The sequence below is a fragment of the Lepidochelys olivacea genome, assembly GCF_965140295.1.
Source record: "Lepidochelys olivacea isolate rLepOli2 genome assembly, chromosome: 10".
In the NCBI taxonomy this organism is placed as follows: domain Eukaryota; kingdom Metazoa; phylum Chordata; order Testudines; family Cheloniidae; genus Lepidochelys; species Lepidochelys olivacea.
Window position 1 is genome coordinate 59957803 of NC_140420.1, and position 14877 is coordinate 59972679.

General features: G+C 40.0%; 1 protein-coding gene across 10 annotated transcripts in view; it reads right to left on the bottom strand.

Annotated features, from left to right (window-relative positions):
• Positions 1-253: 253 nt before the first annotated feature.
• Positions 254-14877, bottom strand: part of TEX9 (testis expressed 9) — a 40464-nt gene continuing 25840 nt past the window's right edge. For 8 of the 10 annotated variants that reach the window (XM_084642171.1, XM_084642168.1, XM_084642173.1 and 5 more), the window contains 4 exons: positions 11358-11531; positions 4804-4938; positions 2823-2957; positions 254-645 (listed from right to left, as the gene is read on the bottom strand). In XM_084642171.1, coding sequence (XP_084498297.1) covers positions 517-645; positions 2823-2957; positions 4804-4938; positions 11358-11531 — 573 coding nt within the window. In that variant the 3' untranslated portion in view covers positions 254-516. The remainder of the gene's footprint in view (positions 646-2822; positions 2958-4803; positions 4939-11357; positions 11532-14877) is intronic. The other 2 variants (XM_084642176.1, XM_084642174.1) reach the window with 2 other exon arrangements.

Genomic DNA, 14877 nt, shown 5'->3' on the forward strand with positions numbered 1-14877 from the left:
AAGATCTACTAAGGAGGGATGGACAACAAACATTGTCCCTACATATTTCCCAAACTTTTATTTTTACAATAAAATGTATGTTTTTATGTCCAAGTTGTAAAATGAACCAGAAGCATTTTCCTCCCCATTAATGAGGTTTTTGAACTATCACTTTAGTTTTCTGAGATATATAAACATTACCTTTTATTTGGACAGCAGTATTTTTCATCTTATCTCAACTACAGTTTCAAACAATCAGTATGAAAACAGAAAATTGGTAACCAAAACAGATGTTTATACAATGTGTTCTTCTCTCCCTACTACTTGCCTAACCCATTACAGTCAGTGAGAATATAGAGCATTTAGTCACTTTGCTACATTGTTTGGTGAATAACATTTCAAAGTATATTGCAACACAAAACTATTTACAATCAAACATTAAAATGTTTATCCTATTATAACTTTTAAACTAAAATTAATCCTGGTAAAATTGATTAAAATTATCTATTTGGACATATGTGGTAAGTATTAATACTTTTAAAACAGCATACAATCAGAACTGATTTTCAAACAGAGGCATTGAACACGGCAGGAATTTCCCCACTCAAGAGCTTTCATAAACTCTTCTTCAGTGAAAGAGAGCATTTTAGCAGCTTCAATATGCATCTATAAAAGATTAACGTAATTTAGTTAACCAATAAGGGGAATAAGAGATGATGATTTCACATTTCCTATATCATGTTATTTGTAGCCTAGACAGTTTAATGCAAATAGAAGTGGAATATGAAATAGGTTTTGTTTTATTTTAAGAAAAATTGTGATTTCTCTTTTTGTGTGTGTTGCACTATTGAAGGAAGCTTTGGCTTTTTCTGTCTTTCATTACAAATTAAGCACTGGTCCTTTCCTTATATGTACTTCTCTACACCTGACATGCTTTTACAAGAGAATCATTGTCTTTCCAAAAACATAACATTCAACTCTGCTCTATACTTCTAGGAACCTTTTAAATTCATGGTTAAGATCACAATGTTTCTTCTGAGCAGTCTAAAAATACTTACCAGTTAAGATTGCTACAGGAACTATTCAGAACAGAAGAATCTGCTGCTATTCTATCTGCATATCAGTTTTCTTTTTAAAAAAAAGCAAGTTACTAAAGCAGACTGCCTTAGAGACAGTTGGAGCCCAATACTGGTTACTAAACAACGTCTTCATGACTTTTCAAACTATTGAAGAGGTTCTGTCTGTCTCTGCAGTTTCAGTACTACAATTAACTTAAGATACTGTACTAGACCCTAAGTATGGTATAATAAAGTACATTACATAAACTACCAAAATCTCAATAGTTTATAGAAATGCTGTCTTCTCATGACCAATAAGTATAGTGACTTAAACTCCTAGCAGTGTGGTTGAAAGGGGAAAATGGTGGTAAAAACATAAAAATAAGGACCTTGCTTTTTCACACTCCATATTAACACAACCTACCACTCAAAAGGGCAGCAGATTTTGAAGCCTGTAAAAGCCCCTTAAATGCGTATGATGAGAGCAAGTTTTAGATCATATTATAGAGGTTAATATTTTTATCATCCCCACATTTTAGACTGTTTTTTTTAAAAAAGAAAATTACAATCTTAGAAAAAAAAATCTTTTATTTTTTAAAGTTGCAAAATCAATGTCCCATTGAAATCTTTTTTTTCCTGCTGGCAGAAAAATTTTCTTCAGTATAACTGTGTTCTTAGGGAACTAGTCTGATGTGGTAAACATTAAGCACAAGAAGCAGCTGATGTCCAAAAGGGATCTGAATTTTTAATATATAAACATATCCATTCAAAACAAAAAAACAGTTATAACTCCTGTAATACACCAGACTCCAGCTCTGGAAAGCTGAAGAGATCTTCCACCCATATCCCTTTTTATAAATAAGGCCTTTTCCAAAATGTTCTCCTCTGGGAGCTTGTCCTCTAAATCTAGCGAGATAACCAGATGTGGCCCTAAGGCAACCATTTTGAACACCAAGCAAGCTGACTGCTGCAGATTGCAACTCCCTTCTTTCCAGATAGTATTTAGCTTCATTTATGTCTTCTCTCTCACTCCTAAGGTGGTCGCACCTCCTGACCTGCACACTACTTCCTCCTATTGTACCCATCCAAATTTGGCATACAAATATTGTATGGATGACCCAAACTATCTTTCCCTGTGAGTGCAATACATCAAGTTTATTTTGCATAAGCTTTTTGAAGTTCTTGTCATAGATTAGGAGGCTAAACATAACCAAAGTTATCTGCAGAAGACCACACAATTTCTGAAATAGCTCATGTAGGACAGAACATTGTTGCATTAAGGTAACATGTTATTACTGAAAGGCCATGGTGCTGACATGTCAAAGCTCTCTTTTAAATAATTCCCAATTTAAGAGGAATTCCCTGCATTGTCAGGACAGCATGAGGAAGCTGCTCCTATTTAAGCTGTATTCGCTCAGTGAATGAAGAGGCCACTGATCTCAGAACTGCCCAATACAGCTTTTAGCAGCACTAAACACATTCCAATTCAGGGACAAAAAGCCAAGACATTCAATTCAAGAGATGACCTGTCCAGTTTTCAGGATTTTTTGTTAAAGGAGAAAGCCAGCAGTGCTACTTGTACCCCCATAACAGCAGCAAGCTTAACCACCCAAATTGCCTAAACATACCACTTATTGGAGACTGTGGGGATGCAGATCTGTTAATATGTTACTGCAGGAAAAATACTGATGGTAATCTTCACAATTAGCATTTGCAACCTGTAGTGTGCAACTCTATCAATATATAAAAGTGAATGTTGTTAAGCTTTTAGGTTAACAGACTCACCTTTTGTCTCTTCAGAATGTCAATTAACTTTAACTGTTTCTTGAAACCTGTCATTAGCTCTCCTTTTTGCTTCTCCAGTCTCTTGTTTGCTATTTTTAGTTCTTCCAGTTTTTTGTGCTCTTGGTTGGCTATGTCCTAGAGGAGGACAAAAACAACCTGTTATCTGTAGAATAGGCACAAAAGAAAACATACCAGCAATCTGCGATATTTCAGAAGGAGAAAAAGAGAGACATCAAAACTATTCTTTTACTAAAGCTTTTGACTTATACCCTTAAAAAAACAAAACCCCACACCTAGCTGATAACTGTCTTCTGTGCTACGAAGGCAGCAGAATTTATACTGGTACCACAATGTGCATTGCTTCTGTGTGTTTTAGGCATGCATGATCAGTTGTAATCCATACCTATGTCCACATATTTATCTCTTCTTTCAAGCTGTCAGAGATCTGTTTGGGTGCCCCCTTTCAGCCACCCAACAAACTACTGTGAGGGGAATTCAAGCCTCTGGGTCCCTGGATCTTTGATTTAAGCCTCCAATGCCTGAATGGAGTCTGGCCACTGCCCCAATCTTGGGATCTGTAGGCACACTTGGGGAGCAGAGTAGCTGGCACCCCCTTTTGAGAGAAGGAACCCACTGTACAGCTGCCAAGCGCATGGGTTCTCGGGTGACTCTTGACACTTGCTCATACCTAACAACACACCCTCTCCCAAAACTTCCACCTCCAAGGTGTGAAGCTTCTGGTTTATAATTCAACTCTTTCTCAAGGCTCATCATAATTGTGAAGCATATAAACACACACGATGCTTTGCACAAATCCAATGTATTATTGCTTTTTTACTTTATAAAGCACATAAATACAGTTCTTACAGAAAATAAACCCTACATGCATTTTTCTTCACTAAGTTACTCCTCCCTTAGGAGTTGGAGGTGGGGGGGCACTTCTGTGTCCAGGAAGGCATGGTTTCCCCTGCCTCACGCTGGGTGACTTCTCACTCGTCATGGAATCTCACCTTCCCCAGCTTGAGTGACCTTTCTCTCACCTTCCCAGCACTTCCTCTTCCTGGTGTGACTCCCTATTTTATATGCCTCCTTCCAATACCGGCCTTCCTTTATTTTGTTTCTTGTAACCTTCCACTGCTCCAAAATAACCCTCCCTCAAGGATGCAGTTACTCTCTCATAATTTTTGTGTGGTCAAAGTACTGTCATTATCCTTAAGTACCTTTCCTCACTCTGGAGTGTGCCTGTCCTATCTGTAATGCTGGATAGACACAGAGGCATTCATGATACAGTTGTTTTTCATAGTAACATTTCATAATTCCATAAGATCAACCAGAATTTGTGTTGTAGAGATGTTTCAGAGTAACAGCCGTGTTAGTCTGTATTCGCAAAAAGAAAAGGAGTACTTGTGGCACCTTAGAGACTAACCATAGTTAAACATGTCTTCCTACCACATGCCAATGTCTGGCAGTCCAGTGCAGTAGAGAGAGAGACACTCCCTAGCTATGTTTTTTCTTGATATAAGACAACATAGCTATTCAAGAGAAATAAACTGCTTTGCAGTTACAGGGTCAAATTTTGTCAACATGAATTATTTAACCTATAAGTGAAATATAGTATTTATCCCCTTCCATCTCTAATCATGTACTGGACTCAAGCAGATGTTGTGTGGGAGAGGACAACACAAACTCCAGCACTACACTTTATATAACCAATATGACATTTTTCAACAAGGGTTGCAATATTCTCTATACAGCTAAAACGTTTGTCCAGATACTCAACTGATTTGTTACAGTATTCTAATTGCCTTTTTCCAGCTTTGGAATTGTCTATGAAAGACAAAACGCTCACAAAATTCTTATTGCCATCCATGATTTGAGGGTGCTCACTTATTACATGATCAAGCCCTTTGGTGATTTTTAAAGCATTTTTCAACAGGGGGTTATACTTAAATCAGTTTATTTTTTTAAACCACTACTGTACCTTATTGCTTTGCTTCAATTTATTCAGCTCCATTTTATACCTTTCTGCTTCCTCAAGAGCCCTATTTAAGCGAACTTCTGTGGCACTCTGACTGGTAGAAGCCTGCTTTTGTATGCGCTTTAGATTCTCTAGTTCCTAAATAAATTAAAAAAAGTGTGTTGAATAATGGCAAATCAATTAATCCCCCTATAAGCAACACATTTAGAGCAAGGGACATGGCAGAAAGCCTGATCTTGTTTGGCCCTGCAGTAGAATCAGACTTCACATCTCCTACTTTTATAGTTCTAGAATAGTTCTGCCTCCTCCCTCGCTGTCTTCCCCCCGCCCCCGAAATTCTTCTATCTGAATACTAAGACAAGGATCAATGAGACCAGAGGATTGCACCATGGGCTAGTGACACAATCAATGTTGCAAAACTTAAATCCCCTTGAGACAACTTGGTGTGCTGTCTAGTCTGGAAGACAGATCTAGAAGTCTCTCCCTTCTGATGCTACTATTTGATAGTGCTGTGAGTGGGGAGAAGGTGAGGGGATGAGGAAAAGGTGGTGATATGTAGAGCAGAGTAAAAGATAGAGATCAAAGGATGAAACTAACAGACTAAGGTCTGGTCTACACCAGAGGGGCGGATCAATCTAAGTTACGCAACTTCAGCTACGTGAATAACGTAGCTGAAGTTGACGTACTTAGACCTACTCAAGCGGTGTCTTCACTGCGGTGAGTCGACTGCTGCCACTGCCCCGTCGACTCTGCCTGCACCTCTCACAGCAGTGGAGTACAGGAGTCGACGGGAGAGTGCTTGGGAGTCAATTTATCGCTTCTATACTAGGTGCGATAAATCAACCCCAGCCGGTCGATCGCTGCCCGCTGATCCAGCAGGTAGTATAGACAAACCCTAAAACAAAGCAGAAGGAGACAAGAACATATGGTATCTTAGCAGAAATGGCAACTCTTGTTATTCACATGAAAGATGAGATGTCTCTACAAAAGAGGAGTCAGGTTTTGTAAAGTAATGAGTAGAGAAAGGCTAAATGATTTAGCCTAAAGATAACATTTAAGACATTACTCTCTTTTAAGTCTTCTCCCTGAATTTGTGTCTCTTTTTGGGACATTGCCCCACTTTTTCATACTTCTGATATCAATCCTGCTGAGGCCAAGAGGTTGTGTTGTTTTTTTTAAAATATGTGCCATTTGTGTTAGAAAGCTATCCTTAATGAATCTCTACAGGATGAATGACTTGATTATGTAAATGTCTGAATGACAAATCTGTATAGAAAAGCATTGTGGCAAACTAACACTGGATCATATGGATAGTGGAAGGATCCTGGACTTCTCCAAGCTGGACCCAGAGAACGGGAAGATGTGAAATCTAGAAAAAAAATGTGTGTCTGACTAAACCACCTAGATTCTATTGCTGAATTTCCTTCCCCCAAGATTTTGGACAAATGGAGTGGCTCTGCTACGCTACATTGTATCAGTGACCAGGTCATATACAAGACTGAGGTAGGATTCACTCTTTTTTATCTCTGGAACGTACACACATTTTCAGGTAAGATAGCTTGGAAACATATATTCAGGCAGTAAACAAACAATACAGTATGTTCCTCTTCATAGCATCACCATCTCTTCTCTTGTGTTAAGATGGCAGAGCTCTGAATAAGGTCAATTGCTTGTCTCAGTCTTCAGTGCCATATACTCCACATTACATTAAAGAGAAATTCTAACTTTTGGAATAGAGCATTTCAGAACCTGGCAGCATAAAAGGATACAGGCAGTCCTTGACTTTACGACGTTAGACTTATGACGAACAGCACTTATGATGTTTCTGAACTGACACCCTGATTCAACTTACGATGTTGGTTTCGACTTTATGACGCTCAGTCCTGCAATGGCGTGGATTACAGTTCCAAGTTACGACATTTCAACTTCTGATGCAATTTTCAGAAACCAGTTCTGTCATAAGTCCGAGGACTGCCTGCATATCGCTTGCACAGCATGTAAGCTATCAGCTAACCTAATCATATAACAAAAGGATGGTTAAATGCTCTTTTAATGCTCTGTTTGACGTTGGCTCCAGAGAGTAATAGGATGCAGTGGGATTTTTGCACATCTTTCAGTGGGGTTGTATTGTATTTTCATATCTTGTCAACTAATGCTACAAAAATAAATAGAACTTTATTTTCTAAGTAACCAGGATTTCTGCAAATCCTCCACAAACAATTTTTACTGAATTATGTTTCCCAATTAAGTATCTGGAGAAGGGGTGGAAATTACTGCATCAGGTCTTTTCAGATTTTTTTCTTAAATATTTTTGTTTAGAATAGCCTAATTTAGTTTAATTTCCAAAAATCATTGCTCTCCACTGCCCCTCTACAGTTACTTTAACAAAAGAGTTCAATTTCTCCATTTGCTCTTACAACTAAGGGTGGCCAAAAATAATGTTGAAAGACAATCAGCTAAGCATGCTCAAAAACCACTAAGGTAAAAAGCATAGGGGATACTTGCCAGATAATGGTTTTAAAACTACTCAGCAGCAGAGCAGTCTCAAAAGGGACAACGCAAAGGCCTTAGGTATCAATATTCACAACAGCCAGAACAGAATTTTTTGAGGGGGGAAAACCACAAAAACTTAGATCCAGGAATTTGTCTTATGAGGAGATAATAAAGTTATATTCTCTTCCTACATAACATACATCCCAGAGGTGTTTCTGGCGGAATAAACCTAATTTCTGTATGGCTTAAATGACATTACCAACCATTCAAAGGTTACCTGGATTTTAAAGTAGCTTTTAAAATTAATCTGGACAATCAATGTCAAGTGTCAGCCACTGTACACACATATGAATATGATAAGTTTGGGACACTGAAACAGAGACAAAAACAATAATATATACTTTTTTAGAAGTTAAGCTCTTCCCTTGCTAAGGGTGCAGAGAAGATTACAAATTAAAAGAAAAGTTTTACTTTAGAGAAATGAAGCCAAAAGCACAAAAATAAAACAGAGGTTAAAACTTATGCTATCCCAACCCACATATACAGACTCTCTAGACTCCAAAGATGTCAGTCTTCAATATCTGTGATCAACATATAGTGCAGACTCAGCTTATGATATTCAGCCAAATTTTCTGAAACATATCTACCGTTCATCTCTCTTTAATTAAATATTAATTAGTCTTGAATAATGTACTACAAACTTTGCCAAAGAACAAATAGCTTTCAAAACCAAAAGATCAAGTCAGTAAGAGATTTAACCATTTAAAAACAAGAATGATTTTTTAAATCATGTTTACTGGTAGTTAAAACTAAGTTTATGATTAAAAATATAAATGCTAATTGCCTAGGACAATCATACTTGTAAATTTAAGAGAACTATACTACTAACTAGATAGCTAGTTATACAGTACACACATTTTAGATATCTAAAATGTTCAGGCTTTTTTCTTCTCTGCCTCCTCAATCCTGTAGACAACTATTGCTATTACACATTACTATTTTCCTCCAAAAATGGAATATTCTCATTCGTGACAAAACCAATAGTCAGGATGACTGCACCCTTATTCAATTTACCTGCAAAGCCCATAACTGGTTTTGGTTTGGTTTGGTTTGAAGTACTTACACAAAACAGGTTTTTTTCAAATTCTTCACTTAGTAGTTTAAAAATGCCAATGCGACATCATTTTATTAAACATATAAGAATAGAATGAAAGCATGTTTAATCATTGCTACAGTGTAGTTTGATATCAAGGACATGCGGTTTAGGCTCCAAGTTATGTGTTCAGTTTTCATTTAATCATTTTTAGATAATATTCTCTAGGTTGTTCAGATATGTTTGATTTTAATATCGACCTCTCCAGCTCTGAATAATTAAAGAAAAAAACACATGCTGCTCTTAGCTTAAGTTCCAAACAAACAAAGCTGTGTATGTGGGCCATCTGGTATAACCAGGCACTTCACAACTTTGCATATGTGGCTTGTACTTGGAGCCAGGTTGGTTTGGTTTTGATTCCTTAAAATCAGAGTGTGATTTTAAAGGGGCACAGTCAACTTACCAAAAAATAAAAACAAAGCAAACGCACACATACACACCCTCCACCCACCCACCAATAAAAAAACACCCCTATGTTGAATGGTGTTTTATTTTAAATCTACTATTGTTACAACAAGGTTGCTACAACTAAAATAATTAGAGAAATTAAATATTTCCCCTACTTTTCATTTCCTCCTTTGTGAACTAGACTGCACTTTGTGTATGTATAGTCAGCGTCACCTGCCTCTAGCGATGTTCTACACAAGAATGAGGGGGGAAATTAAATATAGGAAAATGTGATTGCAAAACCTTAAAACTGTTGGGGGGCCCTGGGACAAAATCTAAAACTATTCAATCTTTTTTAAAAAATGGGTTGACTGGACACTATCTTTAAATCAAAATGTACAGCATCAGTATAAGCAGAAGTCAGTATGTTAACTGCAGATTTAACTGTAAAGCAGGGCCGGCCTTACATAGGGGTGAACTGGGTGAAAGCCCAGAGTGCTGTTATAAACGGGGTGCCTCTGGAGCAGTTTTAGGGTTTGCTGTACGGGAGGGAGGGAGGAAGCTGCTGATGTCAGAGTGTCCCCTGCCTCCCCCTGCCTATGTACTCCATCTCCACAGAGTGGGTGGAGTGTGTGTATGTGTGAGAGAGGACAGGGCTCACCAAGAGAGGGAGGGAGCTGCTGGCAGTGGCTGCAGCTGTGTCTGAAAGAGCTTTCCTTCAGGCTGGTGAGTGCAGCTCTCTTAAAGGGGCAGCGCGTGGTCTCTCACACAGTCCCCCAGCTCACACACACTGTCTCTTTCACACTCACCCCTCTCAACACATACTTATATTGTTGTTACTTGTTGGTAGTTCCTGCAATGCATGTATGTTCTCTGTAATTTTGTTCTTTCAAAGTGCTGTTATTTTAGTTTTTTGACTGGTCTGTGCATTTCATAATTTTATTTCTCTCTCATGCTTACATTTAATTCTTTGACTAATGAGTTCTAAAATGCCTAACCTATCCTGGCTGGAGTAATTATCATTACTACTTTTATCATCATATTGTGCTTGGTCATTCATTATTTAAAGTGGTACAATCAAATAATAGTATCCTTCTAGAATGTAACTTTAGTTTGTACTAGCCTTAGCGGTGGCAGTTCAAAAAACATTAGCTAAACACATAACTTTAGATACTGGGCAGATGAAGGTTGCTTATTTTCAAATTGTATTTTTAGTTATATCTGTAAAATAACTTAAAATTTGCATGAAAATAAATGCAGTTCCAGTTATGATACCAATAGCAATGATGGAGTCAAATGTTAGCGAGTCATAGAATATCAGAGTTGGAAGGGACCTCAGGAGATAACCTAGTCCAAACCCCTGCTCAAAGAAGGACCAATCCCCCATTTTTTGCCCCAGATCCCTAAATGGCCCCCTCAAGGACTGAACTCACAACCCTGGGTTAAGCAAGCCAATGCTCAAACCAAAGAGCTATCCCTCCCCATCACATACATGATCGGTAAACATAAATGCCAAAATAATTAGAAAAATAAATTCCCTTTCTTAATAAAAGAGGAAAAAAACATAACATTTGTTAAAATTATGTTTTTAGTGAAAAACAATTGACTAAAATAGAGTAGATAATGGCAGTAACACAGATTTTAAGCAGATTTTATTTATTTTTATGTATCTCTAATAAAGATAGTGTACAAAGTATCAAATGTGTGTTTCTGATATCTGTGTTAAAGCTCTAGAACTGATATCTCAAGGCATGGGTTGGGAATATCTTGCTGTATTATCTCCTGATTGTTCTAAATTTACATATACGCTTTAAACGTGGCTTTAACTGGAGTTTGTATACATATATTTTTTCTTTATATAACAATTAGATACAATGCTCCTGTCAGCTAATTCCTAAGGTATCAGCTGCAAAAACCTTTTTTTTTAGTTTTTAGTTTTAGAGTTTTTAGGTGCCTAAGCAGTCCCTGGAATCATGGTTAAAGTTTCCTCCCTGCCAAATCTGAAATGGAGCCCTGGGTGAGCCAGGAGCGCCATGGGCTCTGGCAAGATGTAGTCCCCCATGTAGCGCGTAGCCTTGAGCCACATGTCAAGCATCAGGCACCACAAGCCACAGCAGCAGCACAGAAAGCAATACACCATATACCATGCCACCCTTACTTCTGCACTGCTGCTGTTGCCTTACCTGCCAGTATTAGGCTGCCCTGCCAGTGGTTAATTTGTGCCAGGGCTGAGCTCTAGCCTCTGGCATCTCTTTCAATACAAATTAAACACTGGGGAAGGGAGTGGGGCTCAGAGGTGATGGGGGTTGGGGGGCCCAGAGGTGATGGGGGTTGGGGGGCCCAGGGAGTCCGTGGGGGCCAGGAGTGATGGGGTGGGGGTGCCAAAATACAAGTTCGCCCAGGATGCCATTTTCCCAAAGGCCGGCCTTACTGTAAAGCAATCCAGGTAAAGGATGTACTTGTGGCAATTATATATTTTTTCCTTCAAGTAAGGCTAAGGAAATTAAATGAATGGCTGCATTACCTTTTCTACTGCAGTGAGCTGTTGCTGTAATCCTTCATTTTTCCTGTTAGCTTCCTCTGACAGCATTTTGTACTTTTCAATTTGAAACTGTTGAGTACTGATTGTTCGCTGGAGTCTAGCACTTTCTTCCTCAGTTTCTTTAACACGAGAGTTTAAATTCCGATTCTCATCATCCTGTCAGTCAATAATTCGTAAATTTAGAAATCAATGAATGTTTTAAGAACGTGTTAGGATGAGAAAGCGTTTTTCTACAATTAATATGGAGTCATTAGTTCATGGTTTTTGCAGATATTGTTGTGATCATTGGTGTCTCTTAATTTTTAAAAAGTTTTTAAAACAACATTTCTCATAAGCAATACCTGATAACTCACAGTGCAGTTCACAATCCAGTTTGGTTACCAAAAAATAAAAATCTTAAATTTTGCTCTTAGTCAACACTTCAGTAAATGTTAATTTTCTACCAAATTTTTTCTAGTCTTATTTGAACAATATGCCAAATTAGATATATGCTTTAAATAAAACTTCAGTAATTTAAGGTTCAAGGCACGGAAGATCACAGCACATACTGTGATAGCCATCATTAGTTACAGAACAGAGGTGGGCAAACTACAGCCTGCCTGGCCCCTGAGCTCCTGGCTGGGGAGGCTAGCCCCCGGCCCCTCCCCTGCTGTCCCCCCTCCCCCGCAGCCACACCACCACACGGCCAGCGCTCTGGGCAGCAGGGCTGTGCACTACTGCAGCACAGAGTGGCAGTGTGTCTAGCTCTGGCCAGGCAGCGCGGCTGCCAGACATGCTGCTCTGAGGAGCATGGTAAGGGGTTGGGGGGGTTGGGTAAGGGCCAGGGGGTCCCAGGGGGCAGTCAGGCTGTAGTTTGGTTGGATGTAGTTTGGTTGGGAGCAGGGGGTGGTAGGATGGGGCAGAGGTTCTGGGGGGGCAGGGGATGGGGAACGGGGGGAGGTTAGACTGGGGGGATCCTGGGGGGCAGTTATGGTGGGGGTCTCGGGAGGGGGCGGTCAGAGGACAAGGAGTGGGGGGGGGGTTGGATGGGTGGGTAGTTCTGAGGGGGGCAGTCATGGGGTGGGAAGTGGGAGGAAGCGGGGGCCAGGCTGTTTGGGGAGGCACAGCCTTCCCTACCCAGCCCTCCATACAGTTTTGCACCCCTATGTGGCCCTTGGGCCAAAAAATTTGCCCACCCTGTTATAGAATAATGTATATAGTAAAGTCATGCAGATGTTCTACAATGTAAATTCAGAACAGTAACATACTTGTGAGAATGTATATAAATAAATGTTTAAAAAAATCTCACTAAGGAGAAAGGGCGGATACTCTGAATTTTCATCACAATTACAATATTGTAATTACAGTAATTACAATACAATAAAGAATAATCAGTACCCAACTTTTAGTGAGATCACTGATTTTTGAGTTACATTCACAGCTCATATTCTTGGATACCTCAAGTACCCAAATTCATGTTTATTTTAAAATCAAGTGGTATACAGCAACAGCTGAATTTTCATGTCCTATTTACCAAATTACATCCCTATTTTAAATAATTTTATGATTTAGAAATCATTTTTCCTTTTAGAGCATGAAATATCTTGAATATTGTCTTATAAATCAGTGTTAAGACAAGTCAAAAGACTTGGGGAAAAAAAATCAAGCCACATCCAAAAGTTTTTGAGGAGAAAGTTTCTTCAACTTTTAAGAGAATAAAACTGCCCCACACCCCGAAAACAAAACAAAAAAAACCCACTAACATGAACCTCTTTGGGAGGAAATCGGCCTTTTGCTATATCCCAAAATTCAACAAACAGTAACAATGATACATGTTAATGATATCCAGTATGCTACTTATACATAGGGTTGCCAGGCATCCAGTTTTCGAACAGAACGCCCGGTTGAAAAGGGACCCTGGCGGCTCCGGTCAGCACTGCTGACTGGGCCATTAAAAGTCTGGTTGGCGGCGCAGTGGCACTAAGGCAGGCTTCCTGCCTGCCTTAGCTCCGCGCAGCTCATGGAAGTGGCCAGCATGTCCCTGCGGACCCTAGGCACAGGGCTGGCCAGGGAAGCTCTTCATGCTGCCCCCACCTGAAGCGCCAGATCCGCAGCTCCCATTGGCTGGGAACCATGGCCAGTGGAAGCTGCAGGGATGGCGCCTGTGGGCACGGGCAGCATGCATCATTCAGAACTGCCTGGCCACACCTCCACATAGGGGCTGGACATGCCAGCTACTTCCGGGAGCAGCGCAGAGCCAGGGCAGGCAGGGAGTCTGCCTTAGCCCTGCTGCACTGCCTACCAGGACCCGCCTGAGGTAAATGCCGCCTGGCTAGAGTCCACACCCTGGACTCTCTGCCCCAGATTGGAACCTTCTCCTGCACGCTAACTCTCTCCCAGACCCTGCACCCCCACCCACATCTTGAAGAACAGTAACAGTATTCTTTTCTTTTAGTGGTTGCAGACATGTATTTCACTTGTCTAGTAGGAAGTGGGGCTCTGAGTCTACTGAAATAGTGACTGCAGAACTGCCTTTCCAAAGTTTGTATCTGACTTGATGCCATAGTAATCGCATAATGTTTCTCAAAAGTATGTACAGAAGACCATGTTGCAGCCCTACAAATATCCAATATTGAAACATTGCTGACAAATGCAATCGATGTAGCCTGAGGCCTTGTCGAATGACCCGATAACATCTGTGGGGGCATGGTCTGAGCTACTTCATAAGCTGTAGTAATGCAGGAAGTTATCCACCTGGCAACTGTCTGCACAGAGACCACCTGTCCTTCCATCCCATCCACATAAGAGACAAAAAGCCAATTTGATGAATAAATGATTTGGTCTTTTCCTGAAAGAACACCAGGCACCACCTCAGATCTAACATATGAAGCCGCTGTTCATCTGCATTTGAGTGCGGCTTAGGAAAATACAGGTAAATAAATAACCTGGTTAAGGTGAAACTACTCTGGACAAAAACTTTGGATGTAGCTCAAGAAAACTTTGTCTTAGAAGAACTGTCTATGGGAGGCTTTGCCATAAGGGCCTGCATTTCACTGACTCTTCTTTTCGAAGTTATAGCAACAAGAACGACTGTCTTTTAGGAAAGGAGAGACAATGGATCATGTTGCTAATGGCTCAAACAGAGGACCAATGAGCATGGCCAGAACAGCACTCCTCCAAGAAGAGGAGAAAGAATCTCTCTGAGCATTGGAATGACTCAGATTAGTTTTAATGGAGTTCTTCTCCTCAGAGCACCAGGGGAAGGGGACCGGAGTCGTCTTCTCCAAGGAGAAGAATCTGGATCTGGCAGCCTATCAAGGGTCCACACCAGCTCAGAAGACTGACAGGCCTGGTGATCTGCAAAGGGCCCCAGGGCCAAAACTAGCTTCATGGCATGTTCCATGTGGTGCTATTTTAAACATAAGTTCTGAGCAACCTGAAACCTTTCCTTAAAGAAGCGACAAATGGAGAACTTTTCCTTTACATGCCCCTCTCCTAGACACAGCAAACATTACATGTGGAG